The sequence below is a fragment of the Pithys albifrons genome, chromosome 6 (genome assembly GCF_047495875.1).
Source record: "Pithys albifrons albifrons isolate INPA30051 chromosome 6, PitAlb_v1, whole genome shotgun sequence".
NCBI lineage: Eukaryota > Metazoa > Chordata > Aves > Passeriformes > Thamnophilidae > Pithys > Pithys albifrons.
The window spans coordinates 25,387,471-25,411,882 of record NC_092463.1 but is presented as its reverse complement, the minus strand read 5'-3'; the positions used below and the strand labels follow the sequence as shown (position 1 = coordinate 25,411,882).

General features: G+C 36.0%; 1 protein-coding gene across 7 annotated transcripts in view; it reads left to right on the top strand.

Annotated features, from left to right (window-relative positions):
- The window catches only part of MIPOL1 (mirror-image polydactyly 1), a 184,082-nt gene that overhangs the window by 40,693 nt on the left and 118,977 nt on the right, over positions 1-24,412 (top strand). For 6 of the 7 annotated variants that reach the window (XR_011698027.1, XM_071557896.1, XM_071557901.1 and 3 more), the window contains exons 4-9: positions 5,758-5,941; positions 7,462-7,597; positions 8,582-8,687; positions 19,475-19,604; positions 23,618-23,651; positions 23,911-24,081. Coding sequence is in view for 6 of the 7 variants with exons in the window: in XM_071557896.1 (XP_071413997.1) it covers positions 5,758-5,941; positions 7,462-7,597; positions 8,582-8,687; positions 19,475-19,604; positions 23,618-23,651; positions 23,911-24,081 (761 nt within the window). In the remaining variant the exon portion in view is untranslated. The remainder of the gene's footprint in view (positions 1-5,757; positions 5,942-7,461; positions 7,598-8,581; positions 8,688-19,474; positions 19,605-23,617; positions 23,652-23,910; positions 24,082-24,412) is intronic. The other variant, XM_071557903.1, reaches the window with a different exon arrangement.

Sequence of the window (24,412 nt, the reverse complement as noted above, 5' to 3'; positions counted from 1 at the left end):
TTTGACTTTTGACAAAACGGTTGACTCATCATTTTCAGCTCACGAAGGAATATTCATCCCTAGCACTAATTTCATTTGCATAGCTTGAAAAATTAGTGAAAATCAGGTGACATTTGCAATATTATTAATGTACAAAAAAATCTAGATAATTTGAAGGTCAATAATAAGGAATAGCAATTAGTCTAGTGAAAATAAAAAGAAGGTAGAGTTCTAAAGTATTGCTTTTAGACACATAGTTATTGCAGCAACTGTGGTAGATGTGTTATTTGCAGATGGGGCAAGATCAAGTATTTTTAAACTGTAGGAAGTGTGTCCTGTTATTCCAGTGGAAATAGGTTAGTTTAGTATAGGACCAGGGTGGCTCTTTGCTTTAATAGTTTTGTTAGATAGTGACTATTCCCTCGTTTGAAATTCAAAATTTTTGGTATTATACAAACACAAGAAAACCCCATAGACATTGAAGCTGTGTTGTTTAGACTGAGAAGGAAAAATACATGGTTGCAGCCCAGATGGCCAGTGCCATTCTGGGCTGCATCAAAAGGAGTCTGATCAGCAGATCAGGGGGAAATGATTTTACCCCTCCACTCTGCCCTTCTGAGACCTCATGTGGGCTACTGCATCCAGGTCTGGGGCTCCCAGCACAAGAAAGATGTGGACTTGTTGGAGGAGGTCCAGAGGAGGCCCAGAAGGTACCAGTGGGGTAGAGAATATGTATGAGGACAGGCTGAGAGAGCTGGGGTTGTTCAGCCCTGGGAAGAGAGGGCTCTGGGAAGACCTTATTGCAGCCTTCCAGTACTTGAAGGGGGCTTACAAAAAAAGAGGGAGAGCACTTTTTCACACAGGCAGATATGACACGGCAAGGGGGAATAGTGTTAAACTAAAAGATGAGAGATTAGGTTAGATATTAGGAAAAAGTTCTTTACCCCAGAGGGTGGTGAGGCACTCGGCCAGGTTGCCCAGAGAACCTATGGATGCCCAGTCTCTGGAAGTGTTCAAAGCCAGGTTGGAAGGGATCCTGGACAACGTGGTTTAGTGAGGGGCATCCCTGCCAGTGGCAGGGAGGGTCAAAACTAGATGGTCTTTAGGATCCCTTCCAACCCAAAAAGTTCTATGATAGTATGATAAACAATAAATTATAGTTTGTCAATCGCTGAATTTTGGAGGTTTTTTAAAGTAATTGATGTTGTACTTCCTCAAATATAGTACAATGGTTTGTTCTAAATTTTTTCACATTTTTAATCTGAAAGTGTGGCAGTGTCATAGCTACTGTTTGCAGTAAGCTTTGCTCATGCTCCCAGGGTGTATATGGATCATTCTCTTCCTTGTTGCTTTTTCTCTTTTTCCTAGAATGTCTCTTACTGCCATTCCTCTAGGTGTTCACTCATGCAGTCTTTTTCAGACAGATGAGAACTTACTATGTCTGTGCCACAGACCAGCTTAAAACAAATACCAGTAAGCTGTAGGTAGCAAGCAGTAAATACTATTGCACTTGAAGCTGATTTGGTGCGCCTAGGGCTTCCAATGTCCCCATAACTCATCTGCAGGCAGATCTGTAGCCAGTCCTGTATTTTGAGTTGCTCTGTGCATGTTCCATTGGGTTTTATTTGTTTTCCCTTACTTTTGTTCCATGGAGATCCCCTGCAAACTTCTGAACTGATTGATCAGTGCAGTTTGGCTAGTGGGGCACTGAAAGACTACAAGCGGGGAGAAAGAGGTGCCCACCCAGCTTCTGCTGGGTAACAGGACTGCTGAGTATGCTGAGTGGTAAAATAAGGGAAGCTGCTGCCTCCTTAGTCTTCCAGCCGAATCTGCACCTTTAGTGCGCTTGTCACTGTTGGTGCAGGATTCTCTAATGCAGTGCTTTCCCTCATCTTGGTACCAATCTCCCACTTCCAAGAAGAAGCTATGAGAAATAGTAGATGCCTACACTGTGATAGTTTCAATGGTTTTTACGTGACTTTTTAACCACTCCCAGCTTAACACTGAATTTTGTTCTGACTTTACTGTTTCAAGCCATTACAGCATTATCTTCCCCTTATGTCCCTTACAACCAATTCCCAGATTTAATTCTAGTGTCTTTATATTCCTTCTTCCTAACATTTGCTTTTCTTTCCCTCAATGTGAACAAGCTATTCATTCAAGATAAATACATACAGAAGATCAGCTGTTCAGCTTCTCCCTAAAGTGAAATACTAATCTGGGCTACTGAACTTGCTATTTTATATGGAAAATAAGTTGTTTAGTATAATCAAGAACTAGAATCAGTGGTGGTGGTACCACTTAATGAAATCTACATAATTTTTGCCAAAGCTTGCAAGGCTGTTTTACCCTTTCTCTGATGTTTCCTGTGCAACCTCATTATTGCAAATGCTACTTACTCCCCAGTGTGTGTCTGCAGCATTGGTAATTAGTGCACAATACGGTTTGCAGGAGGCATGAGGAAAAGCACTGAAGTGCATTGATTAAAATTGCCGCTTAGTGTACCATGGAGGTAATGGGCTATATGGTGAAAATGTGGTTTTAAAAATAAAGATTGATCTAACAGTGTTCAAAATGTCTTTCCCAAAGCATTCTACTGACAAATTTAGCATCTTAACCAAAAAAAATTTACAGCTTTATTAAACGAGTACAAACCTATCACCATAATGCCCTTGAGCAGAGCATTTCCAGTTCTGAGTGGAAGATGCTGCCATCATTTTCTCTCTTACAAAGTCAGTAGGGAAAAAACAGATCTTTTTTTCACCTAACATTTCCGGGAATGGCACTTGCAGGCTTGCTGTGATGCTACTTAGACTTACTCATGTGCTTGAGGGAATTCAATCTGGATGAAAAGGTGTGCTGCAAATGTACATTGCTTAAAGAAGCAATATTAGCATTAATAAATGCCAGCAGAGGTCTAGTCCTATTCTAAATTTTTACCTTTTTTTTTTTTTTAGCTGCATTAACTTACAGTTGAAAGCATAAAAACCTACATCCTAGCATAGCCTGAGAATTTACCCTGAGGTGCAGATTCTAATGCAGATGTGTACTACATCATCCAGATGTGTTCTGGTTTCAAAAATAAAATTCTATCAGTTGACTCAACCTGTCATCTAGAGCTTTGCTTCTTCTTGGCAGCTCATATTCAATGTTACAGAAAGGTTCCTGATGCTAATATAAAATACCACAGAATCACAGAGTTTGTCATGTTGAAAGGAACCCACAAGGACCATCTTCAGACAACCAGAAGAAGGTCCTGGTTCTCATGGGGGCCTACAATGATGCAATTAATCTGCTGAACTGAAGTACAATAGCAGGGTACAAGTGATCTGGAAAAATTGCTGGAGTCCACTGATGACAGCTTCTTGATACAAATGATTGAGGTGCCAACAAGGTGATCTCCAGTGGTCTCTGCCAACTGCAGTGACCCTGTGAACAATACTTTAAGTCTTGGCACTAAAGGCACCAAATTAGTAAAACAAGAACTGTGAAAAGAAGAAAACCTTACTCGGTTGATTATGCTCCTGCTAAGGGGAGAGAAGCAGCCTAAACTGTCACCTAAAAATCTCAGCACACTAAAGTGAGGCTTTTCTTCTCCAAATTTTATATAGTCTGGACCAAAGAAGTGCACAGTAGTGCTAAACCAGGAACAAAGATTCATGGCTATGCAGTCACTGGTTATTGCAACAGATACATTGTGCTTGAATTCTTTCATGGAATGCAACACACTTCAGCTGAGACACTTCACATAAATACAGCTTATAGCATAAGTGTTCACCCTAGAGAGGAAAAGGAGGAAAAGCTGTTATGGCAAGTGAAGCATTGCACTTCCCCTTCAGTGTGTAACAGCATAAATTGCAACTATATATACAGATAATGCATCTGAGATTGGAGAAGTGAACAGGATGACATTGCATAGGAAGATCTTTATAATATAAATCAAATGGAAAACACAGTCAAGTGTACTCCTCCCTATAAAAAGCTTTGCAAGTATGGAAATTCAGACTAGGTTAGTTTTCGGATAGTACCACCTGGAGAGGATTTTGAATTTTCCCCTTATTTGTTGTCACTTCCAAGTTGAGGCAGGTTCTTAGAGTACATTTGGTCATTTTTCCTTTGTGTATTTCTTTAGAGATCCTTGCTACTTACTGTAAGGAGGAGCAAGAGGTCAAATCCAGTTTTGAGATGTAGCAGCACTTCAAAGGAAACCTCTGATCAAAAAATCTGAAGGATTTCAAGCTGGTGGAAACAGTGTACATTTGTTCAAAGAATCCAGGTGACTGTGGCCTGTGTTCAATGTCTGTACTAGCTGTGAAATTATATGAGGAACACATTCCAATCACAGTGCTGAAAGTACTGTTACACTTACTGGCAAATGTTTTATCAAGTTATGGTCCCCACATGTTTATTAGTGCTCAGAAACAACAATTCTGATACTCTATTGACTGTTGCTTCTCTAGTCCAAAAATCAGTGGTTATAGATTACAGGAATAGTGAGAGTGAATTCAAGTAAGTTAGTGTTGAAATTAATTAGGAGAATACAGATGAGCAGTGGGTACCATAGCTTTTTCCTCATGGTAGTAACATATAGCTTTTTAGTGTAACTTGTTAAATTGACTGCAGCCAATTCAGAAGTCAACTCTCAGTGCTCTTGGGCTGTTTCCTGAACCATTGGCTGTGTCCTTCCTTCTTTAAGGAAAGAGGAATCTATTGCAACAGATTTTAGGGACAGTCTTCACTATTTTTTACTTTGAATGTCGTAACATGCAGCATGACACCTTGATACTGATTGATGTGTATTTTAGGGCTATTTCTACTTGATTTCAACTGTATAAAAGGTTTCTTATTATTTTTGAGGAGAATCTTATAAGATGGATCAGAGAATGTGTACCCTATAATTTATCCAAAATGTTTGGAAACACTAACTTTATTAAATAAGTAAAAGTCCAGTGTTTGTTCTCTACTAATCTAAATGAAAGAATGAAGAATCTATGCACCTTTTTCCATTTTCCTTTTTTTAGGCTGCTTCTTTCTCATTTTTTAATATAATTCTATAAATAAAACTTACTTGTTCTTAGTTTATGAAAGAACATTTGTGGTATGTAGATTTTTCCTTCATTTAAATACCTTGATATCAGAAATATGTCCTAGAAATATCTAGTAGCCAAGGTTAAGAGAACTGACTATCACTCTCAACATTTTAATCAGATAATTTTTTCCTTTGGCACAATTTCTGTTTTGCATTGGTCAAATTCTTTGGTTATATGAGCCTGTACCTCACACTCTACAGGAATGAGTGGTGTGGGTTTAAATTTATTGTTGCTAATTGCAACTTGATACTCCTTTTGTAGCCAAAATGGATTTGAAAGAGACTTCACTATGAATCTAGTTAATAACCTGAAAATTTCTCTTTATAGCAGAAATTCATCATGTCTCACTGTAGTAGAACTGACTTTTACAAAAGATAGGTAAATAATTTTTTACAGTCAGCATTATTTTAAGCAGTCATTTAAGAGGAAGAAGGATTAGAAAATTGTGATGAATTTCTCATGTTTCCACGAGAAAAATCCAGTAAATAGGTTGTAACTCCTACATCCATGCTATGGGTAACACAGGTCTCATTCCTGAGTGGGAAGAAGAAGCTGTAAATCTGAAAGTAAATTCCTTTTTCCTGTCTGCTACAAGTAAGAATATAGCTAGCCATTTTGAATGAGAAATCTCAAGTTTTTACTTCATTTTCCAAATGACAAAAATGTGTTTGCTTCTCTTTTCAATTAGAAACACACATCTTGGAACAGAAAAAAGACGACTTTTATGTTGAACAGTTTTATCAGAATTCTCAAAAAAACCTGGAATTTTTCATCCAGGCAGAAGCTGAAGTACCAAAACTTTCAGATTTGCCAGTAAAGAATCAAAGAGGAGGAGTCCTAAATGATTGTCATTCAGGTCCTGAAGAATCAAGGTAAAACCAAGAAATATCCATATATGTAGTTTTCTAGGTACAAATTATAGACAACATGCATACGGATTTTTGGATAAAAGTAGGGAACTTTGCTTCCCACATAAGAATCAGTAAGTCAGCGTTTTACTGAAACTCACCATATCTGCACTTCTTCCCTCATGGAATGCAGCTTTTCACCATTGTATTCTCTCTTGCACTCACAGAAAATATGATCATTGCAATGGTTTTTGTCACATACTGTGAGTATTTCAATGATTGTTACCTCTACAGAAAATTTTGAAAATGCATCCTGAACAGAATTAAAATATATCTGAAATCTAGTAGTATATGTGGCTTTACACAACAAGCTCTGCATACCCTAAATGTGATGAGTGAGTAGGAAGCAGGAATAAAGCAGTGTGAAGTCCAGATGAAGTTGGAGGAGTGAAAATGAGGATCTGTAATACCTTGTAATGGTCTCTGACAGGAATCTGGAGAAGAGCCAAATGGTTGAAAAGTGTAATATAAACTGGGAACATTTCATTCCATGATTAATTTTGGTAATTTCTTGTGACTGATTTTTGTACTGTGCAATTGCCCACTACTGAAGTCTTAAGAAATACATACATTCATTTTATATGTGTCATAATATACAAGGTATAATTCTCTGACTAGGGAAAATGCTACCACTTTGGAGTGACTTAGGCATTCTGAAGACCAAGTCTTAACTGAAAGTGGCAGAGTTGCTTTTGAAAATGGTAGCAAGGCTGCAAAGCCCTATTAGATACTTTTGAAAAATACACTAATTCCACACCTGTCTAGCAGATTCTACACCTGGTTTTATCTTTATTATGGTGGTGTTTTATTGGGCCAAACCCAATCCATAGTATTTCTTCAATTGTCTTGTTGCCTTTTTTTTGCATTAGGACTGAGATATGCCGTTAGGGCAATGCATCCTGCACTACAAGCCAAATATAATCCTGACTGCTTAAGTACAGCCCAGCAGAGTCAGACAAAGATTGTTGCTCCTACCCTTCACCAATGCCACTCCCACTGGCAATCAGACTGGTCTTGAACACTTAGATTAATCTCCCACAGCACTGTGCTTGGTAAACCATCTCATCTGCAAGTATGTTACATGTAGGATCCTAAAGCTATGTGCAAAAAGCTCTTTACGGTAAATACTACATAAATTGCACACAATCTGTCCTTCCCCAAATAGATTGTAATTACCATATATGATAAAATATCTTGATTTAGAAAAACCCAGGAAATGTTGAATCCATTGATTTGCATTGGAGATTATGGTCTTGTGTACTATCAATGTAATTTATCGTTTTTTCTTCTAAGGAGAAAGGAAGAAAACATTTGAGGAAAGAAAACATTTCAGTTTAAGATGATGAGTTATATCCAGATTTGTTCATGGAAGCATCTCTTAAACATGGAAAATGCACAAGAAACCCTTGAGTTTTGTAATGTCTGGGCAATAGTATCTAGAGGTTATTTTTCTTTCTCTTTTTTATTTCCCTTCCTAAATACAGCACTATAGAAAGAAAGGCTAACAGACTGCTCCCTGAATTTATACCCTCATGGAAGGATGCTGCAGATTTAGGTGGAAAAACAGAAACTGCTTTCCTTTTAAAAGAATTGGACACTCTGAGGGCCAAAAATAAAAAGGTATACTTGAGATACATCACAGTATTTAGTTTTTTATGGTTGTGTTGCAAAATACACATTTTAAACTGTTCATTATTTAGTTTTGTTGTTTATTTTAGTGTACCAGTCACCAGCTTCCTGACATTTTGGATTCTTAGTATCTGTTTAACAACCATTTCTCTGGAATAAAAAAACCCTTTTCAACCTACCCTCTGATTTTCTTTATCAGTAACATATGTTCTTGCACCCTGGATGAAAACCAAGGAGGACCAAAGACAAAGCCAGGACTTCGTGAATAGAATCTGGAGCTCATGCTTCTGAGGCTTCTGTACATGTGGCTCACATAACAAATGTGCCCTGATAACTTCTCTTTGTTGAGGGGAAAGAAATTCCATCCTGTTTGAACACTGCATTGCTTCTAGCCTTAGCTGTGGTTGCATGCCCCTAAACAAAGTAATAGTCTATAGTGTTTCCATGAAGTGTCATTGACTATTCCAATGGCACGTTCAGATAGCGCTCCAAGAATAGATATAGTGAATACCCGTTTAAAAGAAAGACCTCAATATGTGAAAGAATACCAGTTTTCTATGTGATGATGAACATGAAAAAGTATGCATTTACACCACAGTCTCTTCAGGCTGTGATTTCAGTATTCTTTGTAGGAAACAGGCTATTCATGTAGACACCACCCACATTATATTCCATATAATTCTAAACTTCCTTAGCAAGAAGGCTGATGATACCTGAAGAAGAGAATCCCAAGTAAAAACAATGGCATGCACATTTCTACTTGTTTCACAGAACAAGATACGGCAAATGTTAATAAAGATATTTTTAACATTTGTTCTTTAAGCAAATAAATATAATAAATTGAACTTCTCTTGTAATGCTTAGTGTTTGTATGTTGGGTGTAAGAAATTATTATTTGCAATTTTGTTTTGGTTAAAATTGTTAGTTGACTGTTTCAGACAGATAAGAATCTTACTGTACATTTGTTCAATTCAGCTTCAAGATAAACTGGCTGAAAAGGACAAGGAGCTGAAGACAATGAAACTGGACTTAGAACTGCAAGAGCAAGCTACAGAAGCTAAGATTGCAGAAAAGATTGCAGGTACTGTAGGCAAGTGTTTAACAGATGGCTGTGTGGCTCATACAGTACCTGTGGTTGCTATATGACGTGGCCTAGTGAATGTTAGCTTTATTTGCTAAGGGAGGGAAGATCTGACTTTTTTTTTAATGTGTGGCTGTTTAGAGTTGCTTAGAAAATAGGTGGCTTTAACATCCTGGTACTGGTATTAGTAGGAGCTTTACCTGTATTCATACTGATTTGGGCATTAAATGCATTGTTAACACCATGTCAATCCAATCACAAAAAGGTTGTTTATTTTGTTGGAAGGTCCTGAACAAACAAGGGGAAATAATGATTACCAGTGCCTCTACCTTTCAAACAGCAGTTCAAATACCACTTATTGTTTTAGCTCCTTCAGAGCAATACTACTCCCTCCCCATGTATGGAGATAGTCATACATTCACCTCAACTAGAGACCTGCACTGTTCTTGAAAAATCTGCTGGTTTGAGAAGTTATAATGAATTTTTGTTGAATGATGGTATGTCTTCAGTGAATGAAGTTTATATGAATTCTCAAAAGGTTTTTCAGTTTATAGTTGAAAGTGAATGCATACTTTTATTTTTTATTAATTGATCTTTGGGTAGATATATAAGCATGGAGACAGTTTGTATTCTATGCTTTCAGATATTGCTAATGTAATGAAGCTGAGTATTTTTATTATTGGAAAGAGACAGTGTGTACAATGTACCCAATGGATGAAAAATTCTCTTAAGTTTTTTCTAAAAATGTTTTAAAAAAATGAATGCAAGTGCTTTTTTGAATGCATTGTATCATTTGTTCAGAAAGAAAGTGTAAGCTTGGTAAAACTTTTCTCATAGATCTCACACATTTCATAGAGCATTAACAGTACTAATACCTGTACCCAAAATATTGGTACTGAAGGGAGGAGTAGCTTTCTTCAGGAAGATGGAGCAGATAATAAAACCTCTAGCTGAAAAACAGGTGGCTGACTTTCTACTTAATATCAAACTCCTGAGAATATGGTATACTGTGAATATTATAGATAGAAGAAACAGTTCCTAGATTTTTGGGAAGGGGGAGAAAGGGAGAGGCAGATCTAATCATCTTAGGAAAAAAGTTAAATACAGGCAAAATTTTATTCTTACTCAATTTTGCATGACTGCTTGCTTTGTTTTCAGAAATAAAAATCTGCACTCTGTATCATTGTTACATCCAACAGCCAAATGCAAATTACGTGGGTTGGATCTGAAGTTTTGTGTTTGTTCCTGGATATTTGCCCAGTGTTTTACCTCTGTCCTTGATTCTCTTTGATAGAGGTGTTCACTGCTCATTAAAACCTGGAAAGAAAGGTTTGTCAAAAACATGTTTGGTTTCATTTTCATGAATACAGTTGAAATACTAGTTAGTAAATTGTTGTTTTCCTACACTACTGTTTAAACTTTCTTATTATGTCCTAAGTATAGCTTTCTCTTTAAAATAGTATAGTATGAATATGGATATAATAATTTAACATACTTATTCTGTTTTAAAAGTAGGAATGAGAGCTACAATATGTAATAAGGGTGACCTTTAAAAAATAGCCTTTTTTCTCCTTTTATGAGTGCAGGAAGTATAAAATCCTTTAAATGCTGAGAGAGAGGGCAAGAGGCTCCTTACTACTTAAGCTGTTTGCCAAAAGGAAGCATCGTTAATATTTCACAGGTTTTCTGCTTCCTGTCTTACAGTTCTAAGAATGTTACCAAGTTTGGATAAATGGTTTGAAATTTGGAGTGATGTGAACCAAACCGAATTTGTGGAGGTCTGTGTGTGTCTCTCTCATAAAAGTCTTGGGCAGAGTTCTAATGGACAAGTAGAACCTAATAAAGCAGAGACTGTGTTTAAGGAAAAAGTTTCCCCTTGTGTTAAGTTCTTTGAGGAAGGGAGAACACATGCTGCTGTGATTTTGTGTTACTAGTTAATGTTTAATTACTGCAGCGTATAACACATGGTAGAGAGAAGCTTGTAAATATGCATTGTTTGCATTTTTATTATTACTTAGTACTGACTTTATGATAAGTAAGTGACTCCACAAAATTATATTGTAAAGAACATCAGAAAGGTACACCATAAAAGTGTTATCTACCTTGAGGAATACTGCAGTTCTCTTTTAAAAGGTAACCGCCTAATTGTTGGGTTTTACCTAAATAAATCCCATGGAAAGACCAGAAAAGTTGAAGACAAAAGCCATTTTAAAATGAAGCTACCATAGTCTTCAGAAACAAATAATCCAAGGATTGTCACTTCATGATTTTTACTTTGTTCAGAGGAAGAAGTGAAAAGTGTAAATTTGTGAAATGCTTCATGAAAGAAGTGGAATTAAGGCAGAAGATATATATGATGGAAGAGAAAGTATAGTATTGTGTGCAATAAACAACTTATTTTCAGAAGATGTTAATTTTTAAGTTCTGCTAGCCTGTAAAATGGATATTAAAACATATCTCTATGTCAGCTAGTTATGGCTAAAGAAGATTAGGGAATTGGTAGTTTTGGTTGCAGACTTTTAAGCATTAGATACTAATATTCCTGGTGGCCATAGCTGCCTCAAATTCCTGCAGTTTCTTCATTGTTCTTCTGATGGATTTTGTGTCATTGTAAGCCAATGTTGGAAAGTACCATTAGTTTCACTCCCAATCATGAAGAACAGAGATGGAAACAACATCAGGAAAATCAAGGGAAGAGCACGTCATAAAAGAACGAAGACCGGGATAATGTAAAGCAAAAAGGGAACATTGCATATGAACTGGGTATGAAGAATAGACACATCTTGATATTTGGGAACTGGAGAACTGTATGTTGAACAGAAAAGGAATGGGTGCCCCCTGTGGGAGGGGAAAGGTGGATGAATCATACATCTTCTGAGAGCAGACTGGATGATAAAGATGGAGGCATTGCAAAGGAGTAAGTCTTCAAAACAACCAGAAGAGAGAGCAGAACTCACTTTGAATGGACGTAATAAGTCACTTCATTTTTCCCTGACAGAAGAATGAAACGGGATATATAACAACTTTTAGAGGAAAAAACTACTTGAGTGTAAGGGAGAATTACAGAGCATAGTGATAGCCTCTGTAAACTGTAAAAAATATCAAAGCCCTAGGCTTCTCACTTTAACTCCTGCCATTACTGGAGCAAGGTATAATGCAGTTGGCATCAGAACCTCAGCTTTTGCACTACTTTTGTTGCTAGCACAGTATATATTGAGACTAAGAATAAATCTAAAGGTAAATACAATTAAAAATGTTTGTCCTTAAATCTTTCTTTAGTAATGGCTATTCTGCGGAATTCGGGGGTTTTTGTCCCAGTTTCTAATAATAATGTTACCAAAATTTATTATGTTTTTTAAATCAATGTCAGCTCAGGAGGATTGAGTCCAGCCCTGTTAGGTGTTGCACATCACCTTTAATGCTTGAGAACTGTATTAGCGTTCTGTAGATCCTCTCTAAAAACTGGAGTAATGATAGGAAATAGAGTGTGGAAAAAGGGGAAGGCAGTACTTCTAATGTGGTGGTATATGTTATATAGCTTTCAGTCTCTTGGAAACTATGGCAATCTACCTATAATAAAGTCCCTCTTTCAGGTCTGTTTTAATGAAAATGTTGTGAATTTGCATTTGTGGTATTTTGGAATTCTTCAATATGGTATAGAAGTGTTCATGAATGTGATTTGAATTTTCCTAAATTAACTTGAAAAATAATTACTGAATATGCATGTGCGACAGTTTTAATAGCAAAAGTAAAAACAAATATTCAAATGGCTATTACCTTAGAGTTAATTTGATTTAATATCCCATAAAGTAAGAGGAAATAAGTAATCTTGCCTGTAATAAACTTTGGGTGGCAATAGCTTCCAGCATAGAAGAGAAGTATTTTCCATTTCCTTAAAGCTCACTTTAGAGTCCCTTTTTAGATGTTATTTTTCTTTCCTGCATGTCATCCATTAAAGATTAGCTCTGGAAGGCTGGAGCATGGAGAGATTATGAATGACAGAACAACTCCTGCAGAATAATAATCAGTTTTTGGTATTTAATGCTGTTTGACTTTTGCAGACACATTTCTTATTAACCTTTGGTACAAACAGAAATCCAGGTTCCTGATATCTCATGGAGAAGATGAATTCAAGATCCTCTTCCAATTAAACTGAAATAAGGCCAATATTGGGTTTTAGCCAAAAGAACTCAATAGTTCCCAACTCTTGTGTTTATAAACCTAAATGTGAATGATATTTTACAGTTTGAGTAGGTAATTCATATACTTCCCTAACCCAGTTTTCTATACATAATTTGTTTATATATATATAGCCTATATAGTTCTTAGCAGATTTGTCCTGTTAGTGCTTCATTATGGAATACGATTTCCTGAATATTTTTTCAAAATATTTCCTGATAAATAACACAGTTTTGAAAATAGTTGTAGGATTTGTATCCTCTATATGGGAAGGTAGACAATCATTCTAAAAGACAGCAAAAAAAACCAGGATGGGAGCATTGTAACTGAGAAATCTTTGGCTTAATTTTTAAGTTTGATTTGAACCAATGTAATTTTACCTGCTGATTGTCAGAATTGTTGATTGTCAAAGAATTGCATACAGCTCTTTAAAGTACAATATAGGATGAGCTGGCATGGATTAAAATGTCAATTACTAAGCTATTTATGGGCGGAGCTTATATGTAAAAAGCAAGCATATTTTTATGACTAGTCTGGCCCTTCTTTCTTCCCCATAACAGTGCCAGATGAACATAAAGAATTGGGTTTTATTCAGAAATATAAAGGTCTGCAAGTAATCTGTTTCTTGGGGTATTACAAAATTTTCTTTAACATGACAAATTGTAACTTGCAAACTTTAATGCAGTGTTTATATTTTGCCCCTTAAAGTAAATATTCAGGCATCAGTAACTATTCACTGAAAAAAAAGTTTAACAGCATTATGGTTTGAGTTTTGAAATCAGCTGTGCTTAGTGTATTAGAAGCAGAGGCTTAAGTATTGTACAGGGATTGGCTTTCACAAGAACTGCCTTGGGGTCTGTGTATAATGCTCTTTCGTATTCTTTCCCACTTTATTTTTTTTTAATTGAATTGGGATCTGAGTACACAAAGAAAACCCTATGAAGAGCTGCCACTAAGCAACTTTAGCCTTTTATTAGGAACACTCTGTTTATAGCATTGGAAATGTAGGAGCAGATGAATGCTATGCACTAAATACATACAACAAGCACAGAGCAATAAAGTCTCTGTGTTCTATCAGTGTTTGTTCGGATTGCTTTATCTATAAAGTCACATTTAGGTGTAAATGACTTGTAATATATAACTCCTGGTACAGACCGGTGAAAACTTTTACATAGTTCTATGATGTTCTTATCACTGTTTTGGTTTTATTTTTTTTAGTTATTGGTCATGGCTGAAAGTAAATGAATGGTCGCTTTTAAAAAGAGAGCTAGTAACTTAAGTTGTCTGTTTCATAAGAGAGCATGTCAACACTATTTTAAAGTTGACAATCAGCCCTGGAGCTCCTGCTAGTTTGCCATTAACCTGAGTGAGAACTGTGTAAGGGCCTTAGGATTTGAGCATTTCTAGGAATTACCTGCATTTTGCAACATCTATGTGCAGAGACCAATTAATGACACATTTTAAAAGTTTTCATAGTAATGCAGTATTTTTTTTTATTTTGCAGTGATAAGATTGACTTATTTAGAAGTTGTGAGCACAGTCATTAAATCGAGTAGAAGGAAGTCTGAGAGGATTTTGATTTCTAATTTGAGTGGGTAACAAATACATACATGTTTGTATTTCTGTAAAAAGAACAAGCGTATAGCCATATGGTTAAATAAAATTTAATAATAGTTGCCCATCTGGAAATGGCAAGAATAGTTTCCAAGTGTTCTTGTCATTAGACAGACAGAGATCCAGCAATGGTGGACAGAAGTGGGAGGACTAATGAAAATGAAAAGGCAGAGGGCCATTGCACCCCTTTCCTCAATATACTTCTCTAATTCCTCATATTCCTGTAGCTGCTACCCAGAAATCCAAAGTGAAAACAAAACAAAAATCCCCAAAAAGCTTCAGTTAAACCTCTCTGAAGGATAAATTTCATCTGACAGTTTCTTCATAGAAGCAACTGAGCAGGATAAATAAGCAGCTCATTACAGGAATCTTGAATTCTAAGTATGACTTGACCAAGGAAGTTCTTTCATGTTTCTGCTTTCCTTCAGAATATTATGTCTCAAAAAGACAGAAAGCAGAAAATAATCTTTGTTTCATTGTTTTACATGATTTCAATATTTACTCCTGTCTTAGGGCTGTATACCTTCATAGGAAAGGTAAAATCACATGCTGAATTTTTTTGAGCCATTTTTTATTGTTATTCAGACAATTCATGAATATTTAAGATGCTTTATAAAAGCATATAATCTCATTTGTATTTCTTGTTCCTGTAATGGTGCGAGTAACTAGTAAAATTACTTTGAATGTACCAGAATCAATACCAAAGAAAATCCTAAGTCACTTATTGTTCAGCAACCACTGATCTTGAATACTAAATCTTAAATGGCAAAACCCTGACCCTTCTGCAACAATACATTGTTATTAGCAAACCACTTTCTCACCATGTCTTTTTCTTGGAAGTAGCTGATCATTGTAACTACTGCTTCTTGCAAAACCAATTAATAAAATTTTAATTTCAATGTTCCTTGGATCACTTTTCATGTAGTCCAATGCCAAATGCAGTATTTCATCACACCTGATGACAAACACCTTGCAAAGTCCAAAATATTATTATTATTGCTGTAAAACTGACTTACCTTGAAATCCAGTTGTTGTAGTGTTATAGTATTTACTGTATCTTCTGAGATACAGTAGCAGTGTGGATAGTGAGCTCATCTTTTCTTTATAAACTCTAGCCTGTATTCTGATTTTACTTTTTTAATAAATCATGTGAAGTGATTTCTACTGCCATAGATGTTTTAAGTCCCAATATTTTCTTCTTTTTCTCTTTTGCTTATTTTATTTTATTTACTCAGATGACCTCTAGGAAATAAGCAAACAGACTTTTACCCTGGGAGTCGTGCTTCCCTCACTTCCCCCAGAGTTCTGTTGTTTGGAAAATCATGAACCACTGTTTAAACTAGAATGATTTCCAGCACACCTTCTTATTACTGCTGTGTTTTAAAGATAGTTTAAAAAGTATAGGAGATAAGTTTGCCAAAAGAATCAGGCTCAACTAAGAAAATATGTACACTGCTTTGACTCAGTAAACTCATACTTGGTGTGGTTCATCTTCTTCATATTTACTTTGCCCATATTAGAAAACAATTAGCTTACTAAACAAATTTGAGTATTTGGGATAAAAAAATCTACTTTGAGTCTCTCTCATTTGACTAAGAATTACATGATATTTGATAAGCTTGTTTAAAAATGGACATATCCAAATATTATTGTAAACACCCATTGATTTGTTTTACCTGCAATATAAGTATTTTACTTAGTTGGCTTACATAGTAGCTAATAATATTTGTTAATGTAATTTAACTGCTGTGAACCTTTACTGAACAAATATTGAAATTTATACAAGTCAAAGAAAGAGAATCTCTAATGACTTTTGTAAAAGCTTCCATTTAATAGTTAAGGAGAAAAGTTTATATGACATACCAGATGCAATTAACAGTAGATTTTACATTTAATAAAAAGAAAGAAGCATATGTATTTGCTTTATTCATTCCATCATAATTTGCATTAGAGCTGTGGGTGTTTAATGAGCAAATTCCAGCTAAAATGCTATATTGATTTTCTAAGTGAACTTTGTAATAGCTATCTACCTTACAAAAGCTCTCTGTTTACAATTGTTTTCTTTACTAAAAACTAAAAATGTTTTAGAATTGATGAGTTTAGCATAACGATTCTTTTAAAATAAAGGGCTCTTTTAAAGTATGCAGGTTTTAGTTACAAGGAGAAAGATGTTACTGAATTATTCCAAAACAAATAAAGTTTATGCAACTAAATAGTAGTGCTATATTTGTATATATTGCAACATTTGCAAGCATTGGAAAATAATCCTTTTTTCTTTACTTAGCACTCTGGGATTTAAATGTTTTAACTCTTTAATGTCATTATATTTGTATGATTAGTAAATGACACAATACATTTTAGCTTAATACTGGACTATTCATGCTTCCTTTTTGTGTGTCATTTTCTTGCTTGAAACATGAGTTCTACAGGATGCTTAAGTAACTTTAAAATCTCTTTTTCTGAATGTTTTCATACTGTTACATGCACATTACTTTGGTTTAAGGACAAATAAGCAATAATCTGTTTTTTAAAAACAGTTATTACCACTGGTTATAGTTATGCAGAGAGGAAATAAGCTATGCCAGAACCCACTCAGTCTAAGTGTACTTGTATGTTCAAAATCCATTACAGAAGTTAGCAAATTGTGGTTTTTCATACTGAGGTGGGGATGTTCTGAGGTCTGGCAGAAGAAGGGATGGATTTGAAGAGACCAGAAGGAAGTTAACTAATCTGGAAAGTAATTTATCTCAGAATAGTAATAAGTGTCAAATCTTCTGTTGTTTCAGACAGCTTTCTATTCATTCCAGCAATTGTTTTCATTGTGAAAATTACATAGTGTTTCCACTTGCAGCTTTATGGGAAAGGTTCTTTGTGGAGTGTCTCTCTTAAGGTGCTGGATAAACTGACATAATTTGCTGGGAAAAGAAATATATTAAGGTATTGTTAGGTAATAATTACCATACAGAATCAAACTGCTTGTGTATTCCAGATCCTGTCAGGACATAGCAGTTGTAATGTAGTTTACCAGGGCAGCCACTGCTGAGTTACTAGTTCCCCTGACATCACAGATCTCTGCAACCAAAATGGAAGTCTCATGAGCTGATATGCACAGCCCACTTCATACAGTTTGTTCTTGCTCTTGCTGTACTGCCTGCCTTTGTGGACTCATTCTCTGCAACTGCTGCAAACTCATTGCTGGATACCAACCTGTCCACATGCAGTTTTGCAGCTGCATATCTTGGCTTTTCCATTCCAAATCAAGCAAAGCTTTCTTGATGCAAACAGGCGAAATAGATCTTCAAGAAAAAAAAGGCAATATGCTTGTGGAATAAGTAAATACTCAATAGAAGATAATTAAATCAGTGTTTGTTAAATTTTGTGTACATTTCAAGATCTGGGCTTCTGATTCCGAATTTCTTTTGTTTTTGTTATTGGGACACAATTTGTTACAGCTCCTGCCTGATGAATAGGCTTGCAGCTCCCTTGCAGATTTTTGTGAGGGGATGCACTGCCCCTTCAGAAGTAACATTTAGTCTTTCCCTGTCTGCTCTTGTCTGGTCTGCAGTTGACCTGCAACCTTTTGCTAGACCTGCAAAAATACTTCCTTACACCTCAGTGACCCTCTTCTCCTCAGCTTGAGGACAATAGGATTGCTTTCCTGCCTTCAACAGCTTCCTAATTTGTTTTTCCAAATTCTTTTTCTGTTCATCTTCTTGCTTACCTTACATCCCTGGTTATCTGAGCTGCTTGTGAATTTATAGGAACTTATCACTTCTTGTATTTCAGTTGGTTGGGGAGTTTTGGGGCTTTTTTGGTACTGATAAAGTTTACTTTTTACCAGCAATAAAATGTTCTGTTATATCACACTATGAAGCTTTTCCACAATAATGTAGAAAGGTGAAGTAAAATAACAAATAAAGGCAAAAAAGGTCATGTCAGTTGAGGTAAGAATGGAGAGATAAAAGCTCCACGCTAAAGTGAAGAGGGAGGAAACCTTCTTTGAGATCTTAGTTTAATGATTTAAGAAGTGGTTTAGAGAGGACCAGAGAGTTCCAAAGTAAGCACAGCAGCAATGCCTTAATAGAGAAAGTTCTTGAAAAATAAATGCCAAAATTTGAAAGAGACTGTAGTATGATCTAAGGAAACTGTGGCTAAACCCTGGGTTGACAGACCAGAAGGGGAAAATTCTGGAACGTACAGACATCAATTGACTTTTTTGAAGGTGCCTGTGACAGTGAGAGAGAATATAGTCCTCTGTCTTGGAGTGACAGTGGTCTTACTTATGGCATCCTAAAGGTCGCTCGACATCTCAACTACAAGGTTTTATGATGACTGTGAGGAGAGATTTGCAGTATTGCAGAAAGAAATGATGAAAGTGTGAATAAAGATTTTAGTGGAAACAGGGTCGAGGTAAGAATTCTGGCAGTGTGCCAGAGATGGTGTTAGACATACTGACAGGGAAGAGGCAGGGAGAAAATGTAAGCTCACAATGAGGAATGACTTGAAGGTGTTAGTTTGTTCCTAAGGATAGACAGTAAATCTTAGTTTATTGGTACCTAATGCTCCAAGGTCTATGTATACCGTAACAGATAATATAACAGTATATTACACAATAAAGTAAAGGCTTGGCAGAGGAGGAGAGATGCCAACTGTGCCACTCTTGTGATACCAGAGACAGACTATGAAAATATTAGAATTCTTAATATTTAATGTCTGTGTGCCTTCCTGATAGGAAGCAGTCTGATGGTTGTTACTTTAATAGATGATTACTTTTAACTATGTGTCCTAGAAGAAACCTACTAGTGTCTTATGTGATTCTGAGCTTTAAGAATAACTTTTCCATTAAGCAAATATTCAGAATGCCCAGAAACTCACTTTCTTACTCTGTTAGATTTTACAGGGATGAATTTGAAAACACATAACTGTATTTTATTCCTTAAAGGATTGATTTTAGCTATCAACGTCAAACTTGTTTGTTGAACACACTTTTACAGCTCTGGTGGAAGAAGTTTATTCTGCTCAACGGGAACGTGATGAGGCTGTCATGGCAAGGCTTAGGTTAGCCAATGAAGAGAGAGATGAAGCATTTCTACGAGTCCAGCGTTTGGAAGAGTCTCTCAAAGAGTAAGTGTGCATTTCCTGCCCTATGCGAAAATGCTGTTGTGTCTGTCTGTGACAGTCATAAACTGCTCATCAGTGGTTATAGAAGAACTTAGTACAAACTTCTAAGTGGTGAAATAGACTGTGGCTAGTCTTACTGCATCATTGGTTAATTTGTTAGCCATCCTGTAAGGCTGTATTTTTCTGTGGAGACTGAGAGCAAGGTGAATAATTTTGATCACAAAAATTGAAAATATAATCAAAGGCTTAGGTATTGATTTATTGAGGGATCAATAAGATGAATGTGACACTTTATAGGGATCTTTTGACACAGAGTACTGAAATGTCAGTCAAAAGTTGTAACATATAGGAAATCTATCAAGCCATTAAGCCTACTAGACATTTCCTTCAGCAAAATTTTTACTAGTGATGTGGATGACGTAGTAAAAGTTTTTTTGTCTTATCTTTAGTTAAGAGCAGTTTATAAGGCCAGAAGGGTACAATTAATAGTTCATAGAGTTTTATGTATGCCATGTTAACACAACAGAAGTAGGCAATCTTATGTTAAAGAAAACTGCCAAGTCAGGAGAGAAAAATCAAGAATGGTTTCTTTTCTCACTTCAGGGTTTAGGCAGCTTTAAAGCTACAGTTTGCCTCTCCATGTAATCCTTTTCCATCTGAGTGGTGAACATCTTGATTATCATCTATATTAGTCCCCCAATGGGTAATCCCCCAAAGTCTAGAATGGCTGAGAAATGTTTCATATTTTTTTGCCTGGAGAAATATGAAGCAATAGATGCAGTTGTTAGTTAACTACATGGCAGGCATTTGTGTTTAAATAATTGATTCTGCTAAGAACACTCCTCTTTAGGGCAGAAAACCAGTCCTTTGCTTTTGGGTATTTTTATAGGTAGGGCTGGAGAATGTCATCTAAGTTAATTTCAATAATCTGCACATAGAAAGTGCACCATTATTCTGTAGAGTTTACAAATTGCTAGACTTTGTCACAGTCTCACTCTTTGTCATAGTAAGCATGACTTAGCAGCAAGATTAGAAGATTCCATACCCACAAGAATTGGTGGACGATTTGATAAATATCTCTATAGAACCCATTATATGTGTACGTGCACCTGAAATCTTGCCTTAAACAGCAATCTCTGAGAAAATTAGAGATGTGCTTTAAATTCCCATGAGAGGCATTGTGACTGTGAGCCTTACTTGAGACTCCAGTTTCTTCTGTCAGTCTTCTAATCTTCTATGTTCCAAGAGCAAAAAAAGTTTTGTGTGGCTCCAAACATCAAATGAAACTGTGTATAAAGTATTAGCATAGCCTCAAATTCTTTGACCTTAAAACACTCAAGTCCTACAGAAAAATAATTATTCTGGCCAACAAACCTAGTCAATGATTTTTGGCTTTCTGATGTATTGCTTTTTCTGCGGTGGAATCCATAGACAAATGGGTGGCAGTTCTTGACATATACGAATCACTCAGAACACTTTCACTTGTTTTTCCTTCTGCCCCTTCTGTCTGCTTAACTCATGTGTTGGGAAAACGACTTAGTTGAAAGCATAAGGATGAGAAAAGAAAAGAAATTCCATTTCTCAGAGAACATGCATAGTGCCTTCCTCAAAAGTGTGTCATTTCAGAAGATACTGGATAAACTGGTAACGGCAAAAATAATACTTGCTCCCAGGAGAGGGTCACTACTCCCTTGACTGACAGCTTGGAGCCAAGCTGTTGCACTTTACTGCTGTCATTTAGAGAATAACAATTGTTGTGGCTGTCATCCATTTGGGTGTTCTTTCTGATGCTTTATAGTAAGGTCTGAGACCCTAATGCCATTCACAGTCTCAGAATTGGCATGGGAGATTTCCCTGTGGAGAACATCAACTTTCTTTTCTAACTACTACCCTTGATCTTTTCTTCCTTCCTTATCGTGATTTTTCAAAAGGTCAAGTTTTCTGCCTCAGACATGAAGCACATGAAAGTTTGGGCTTTTTTAAAGTACATTGGCTGTTTGTGCCACACTCATCAAGTTGTAGAGCACAGGTCATCCTTTCCATCTGCTTTGGACTTATTCCAATCAGAAAACTTTACAAGGGGGCAATATTGAACAGCCTGCCAACCTTTATCAAGTGTTCTAATGCTTTCTTCAAGTTAGCAGCTGGAACAGTTCTGTTGTCATTATTTAACTGTAAGATCCAAAATTCTTCCAGCCCTGTTGGCCCTAGGGGTTACATTAGCAGAATGTGTTTAGAAATGGGGGGAGGAGGAATCCTTTGTTACTGCTGTTTAAAATCATGAGGTTTTCACTCATTGTCTGTGCACAGCACAGGAAGAGGTAGCTGAGCAAATGGAGAGTTCTGGATGCTCTTTTTTTAAAAATACTATCACCTAAGAAGGTGTTTGTATACCTACAGACAGATCCCTTGTGGCAGTAGTATGCTGAAGGTATGCATATGGCAGAAGTTTGTGTTCTTTTTCCCACTACCATTTCTCCCTAAGGTGCCTTGCTTACCCAGCCTGTTGGGCGGCTGGGTGATTTTGTTGACCCACAATTTTAGCAGGGTAGAAGTCCTCTGGAGAAGCTGAGTCAGTCCTGCCAATTTACTTTGACAAATACCGTTCCTGTCATAGTGAATACAAACTAGCTGGAGATCCATTTTAAAGTCGCACATGGAGTGGGACTTAGAGCAATCTGAAAACCTAAAGCAGGAACTCTACAAGGAGCCAGTTCTGAGAATTTGGACTGTAAAATGTTTGTTATTTTATGATTTGTGTCACTTTATGAATACAAGTCACACCCAGCAAAGGTTAACTTTTACTTTATTTTATTTAGTTCTGTTACTGACTGAATATGTTGAAGTAGTTGCTGCTTGTGAATGCCATCTAGATATACCAGCTGTTAGTACATTCTAACACTGATAGTACATGCTAAAATATTTCTTTTTTATTCACTGAATTAACTACTATACTGGCTGATTTACTATGCCTTGTGTACTGTTATCTGGTAAAACTAAAGTGTTAATGGAAAAGGTGCTAGTGTTCTATGATGTTTGCTAGCTAAAATCATGGCTTCAGAGCAGCACCTGCCTCAGCACTGTTGAAAAAGTGTTGCTATTTAGAAGATGTTTAATATTACTATATCTGTCTTTTAAAATATCATAAATAGTGGCAGACCTACTTTTAGTATAAGTCACCAATAAGTAAGTAGCAATGGAGTGGTAAGGTAACTTTAATATGCTCATTTCTCCAGAGTAGAAATCCTTTGTCCATTTAACTAACCTTAGGTAAAATAAAATGTGTACTAACCCATTTATTAGATTTTTGTGCTATCACTTACTGCTTTTGCACAGCCAGTGTTCAGTGCTGTATGACTGAATTCCGTTTATCATCTTTGTATTTGACAGGTCAATATATGTTCTGTTGAAATAGAAAGGGAGGAAAAGGAAAGTGCAGGCAAGTTTGTTTCGGAATTAAATAGAGGTCTTGCAGAGAATTGGCTTAGCTTCCTATTTTATGGAAGTTATAAAACGAAAATATTTTTAAGGAAACTTCAGCTGTGGTTTTTTTCCCCTCATTTTGGAAGAGAGAGGTGGAAAAAAGAATTACTTAAAAATGAGCAGGAAAAAAAATTTCCATAAAAGTCATGTTCTATTTCATTTGGGGTGCAGTAAAAACAACAAAAATACGTCAGATAAAAGTTGTAAGCCCAGAAATAAATAAAATAAGAGCATCAGTCATTTCTATCGCTGGGGAACTTTCTTCATCTAAGCACATATGAACAATTGATCCTTGTAGTCATATATAGCAGTAAACATTAATAACTTAACAGTCTGAAGTCAGTGCTGAAGATATGGAGCATTATTGAAAGATGGAGTCAAGCAGGTGGCACTTTAATATGTTCAGTGTCATGGTTGACTCTAAAGACTAGTAGAATGAAATTACTTGAGGTTCTAAAGATTTAAAAAGCGAACTCATTTTGCTGCACTAAGGAAATGCTACTGATCAGGCTTTCTGTGTCCCTTTTTTCTAGGCTAGAAAATATTAACCCTGAAGAAAATGACATGGTAAGCCATTCTCTGAGGAGATTTCTTGATGTCAGTCTTATATCTTAGAGGCTTAAGTTCAATTGAGTGGGTTTCAAGAACTAAGATGTGGGAAAAAGAAGAATTGACACACTAATAATGTACATCTTTGCTGCAATATGAAAATTCAATAACTTCACTCAGTCAATTTACAATTCACATGTGCCTATTAATTAAAACCCTATATTAAATAAAATATATTAAAACTTCATGTCTGACTAACATATAATGCTGTTGGTAGACATTACAGGAATTACTGAACAGAATAAACAATGCAGACACAGGGATAGATATACTGAAGAATGGAGCTATAATTCTGAACCGAATACACAGGACCAAAGAACGTAAAAAGAAAATAATAGCTGAGGAAATGAATGCAGTAATAGAGCAACGGGATGCTGCTTTGTCTCAAGTAAGTCTCTACAGGCGTATAATCGTTCAATACCAAAATTCCTTTTTTCTTTTTTCCTTTTTTTTTTTTGTGTTGTTTTTTCTTTCAGGAAAGAAAATTATTTAATTTTCTTTATTGAAAATCTCAATGGAGAACCCTTGTTTGTAGTAAATGGCTGATTACTTTTTCTTCATGGTAGTAGTGCTCATTCAAATAGCATCAATGTGTTTCGTGAGAAAAATTTTTGTATTTTCTGCACTTCATTATTGTCTTCTTTTTAAAACAAAATAGGTTTCAGTGACTTGACCAATCTAAAAAGCTACTAAGGGCTTAGTTTAGCAGTGTGGTGTAT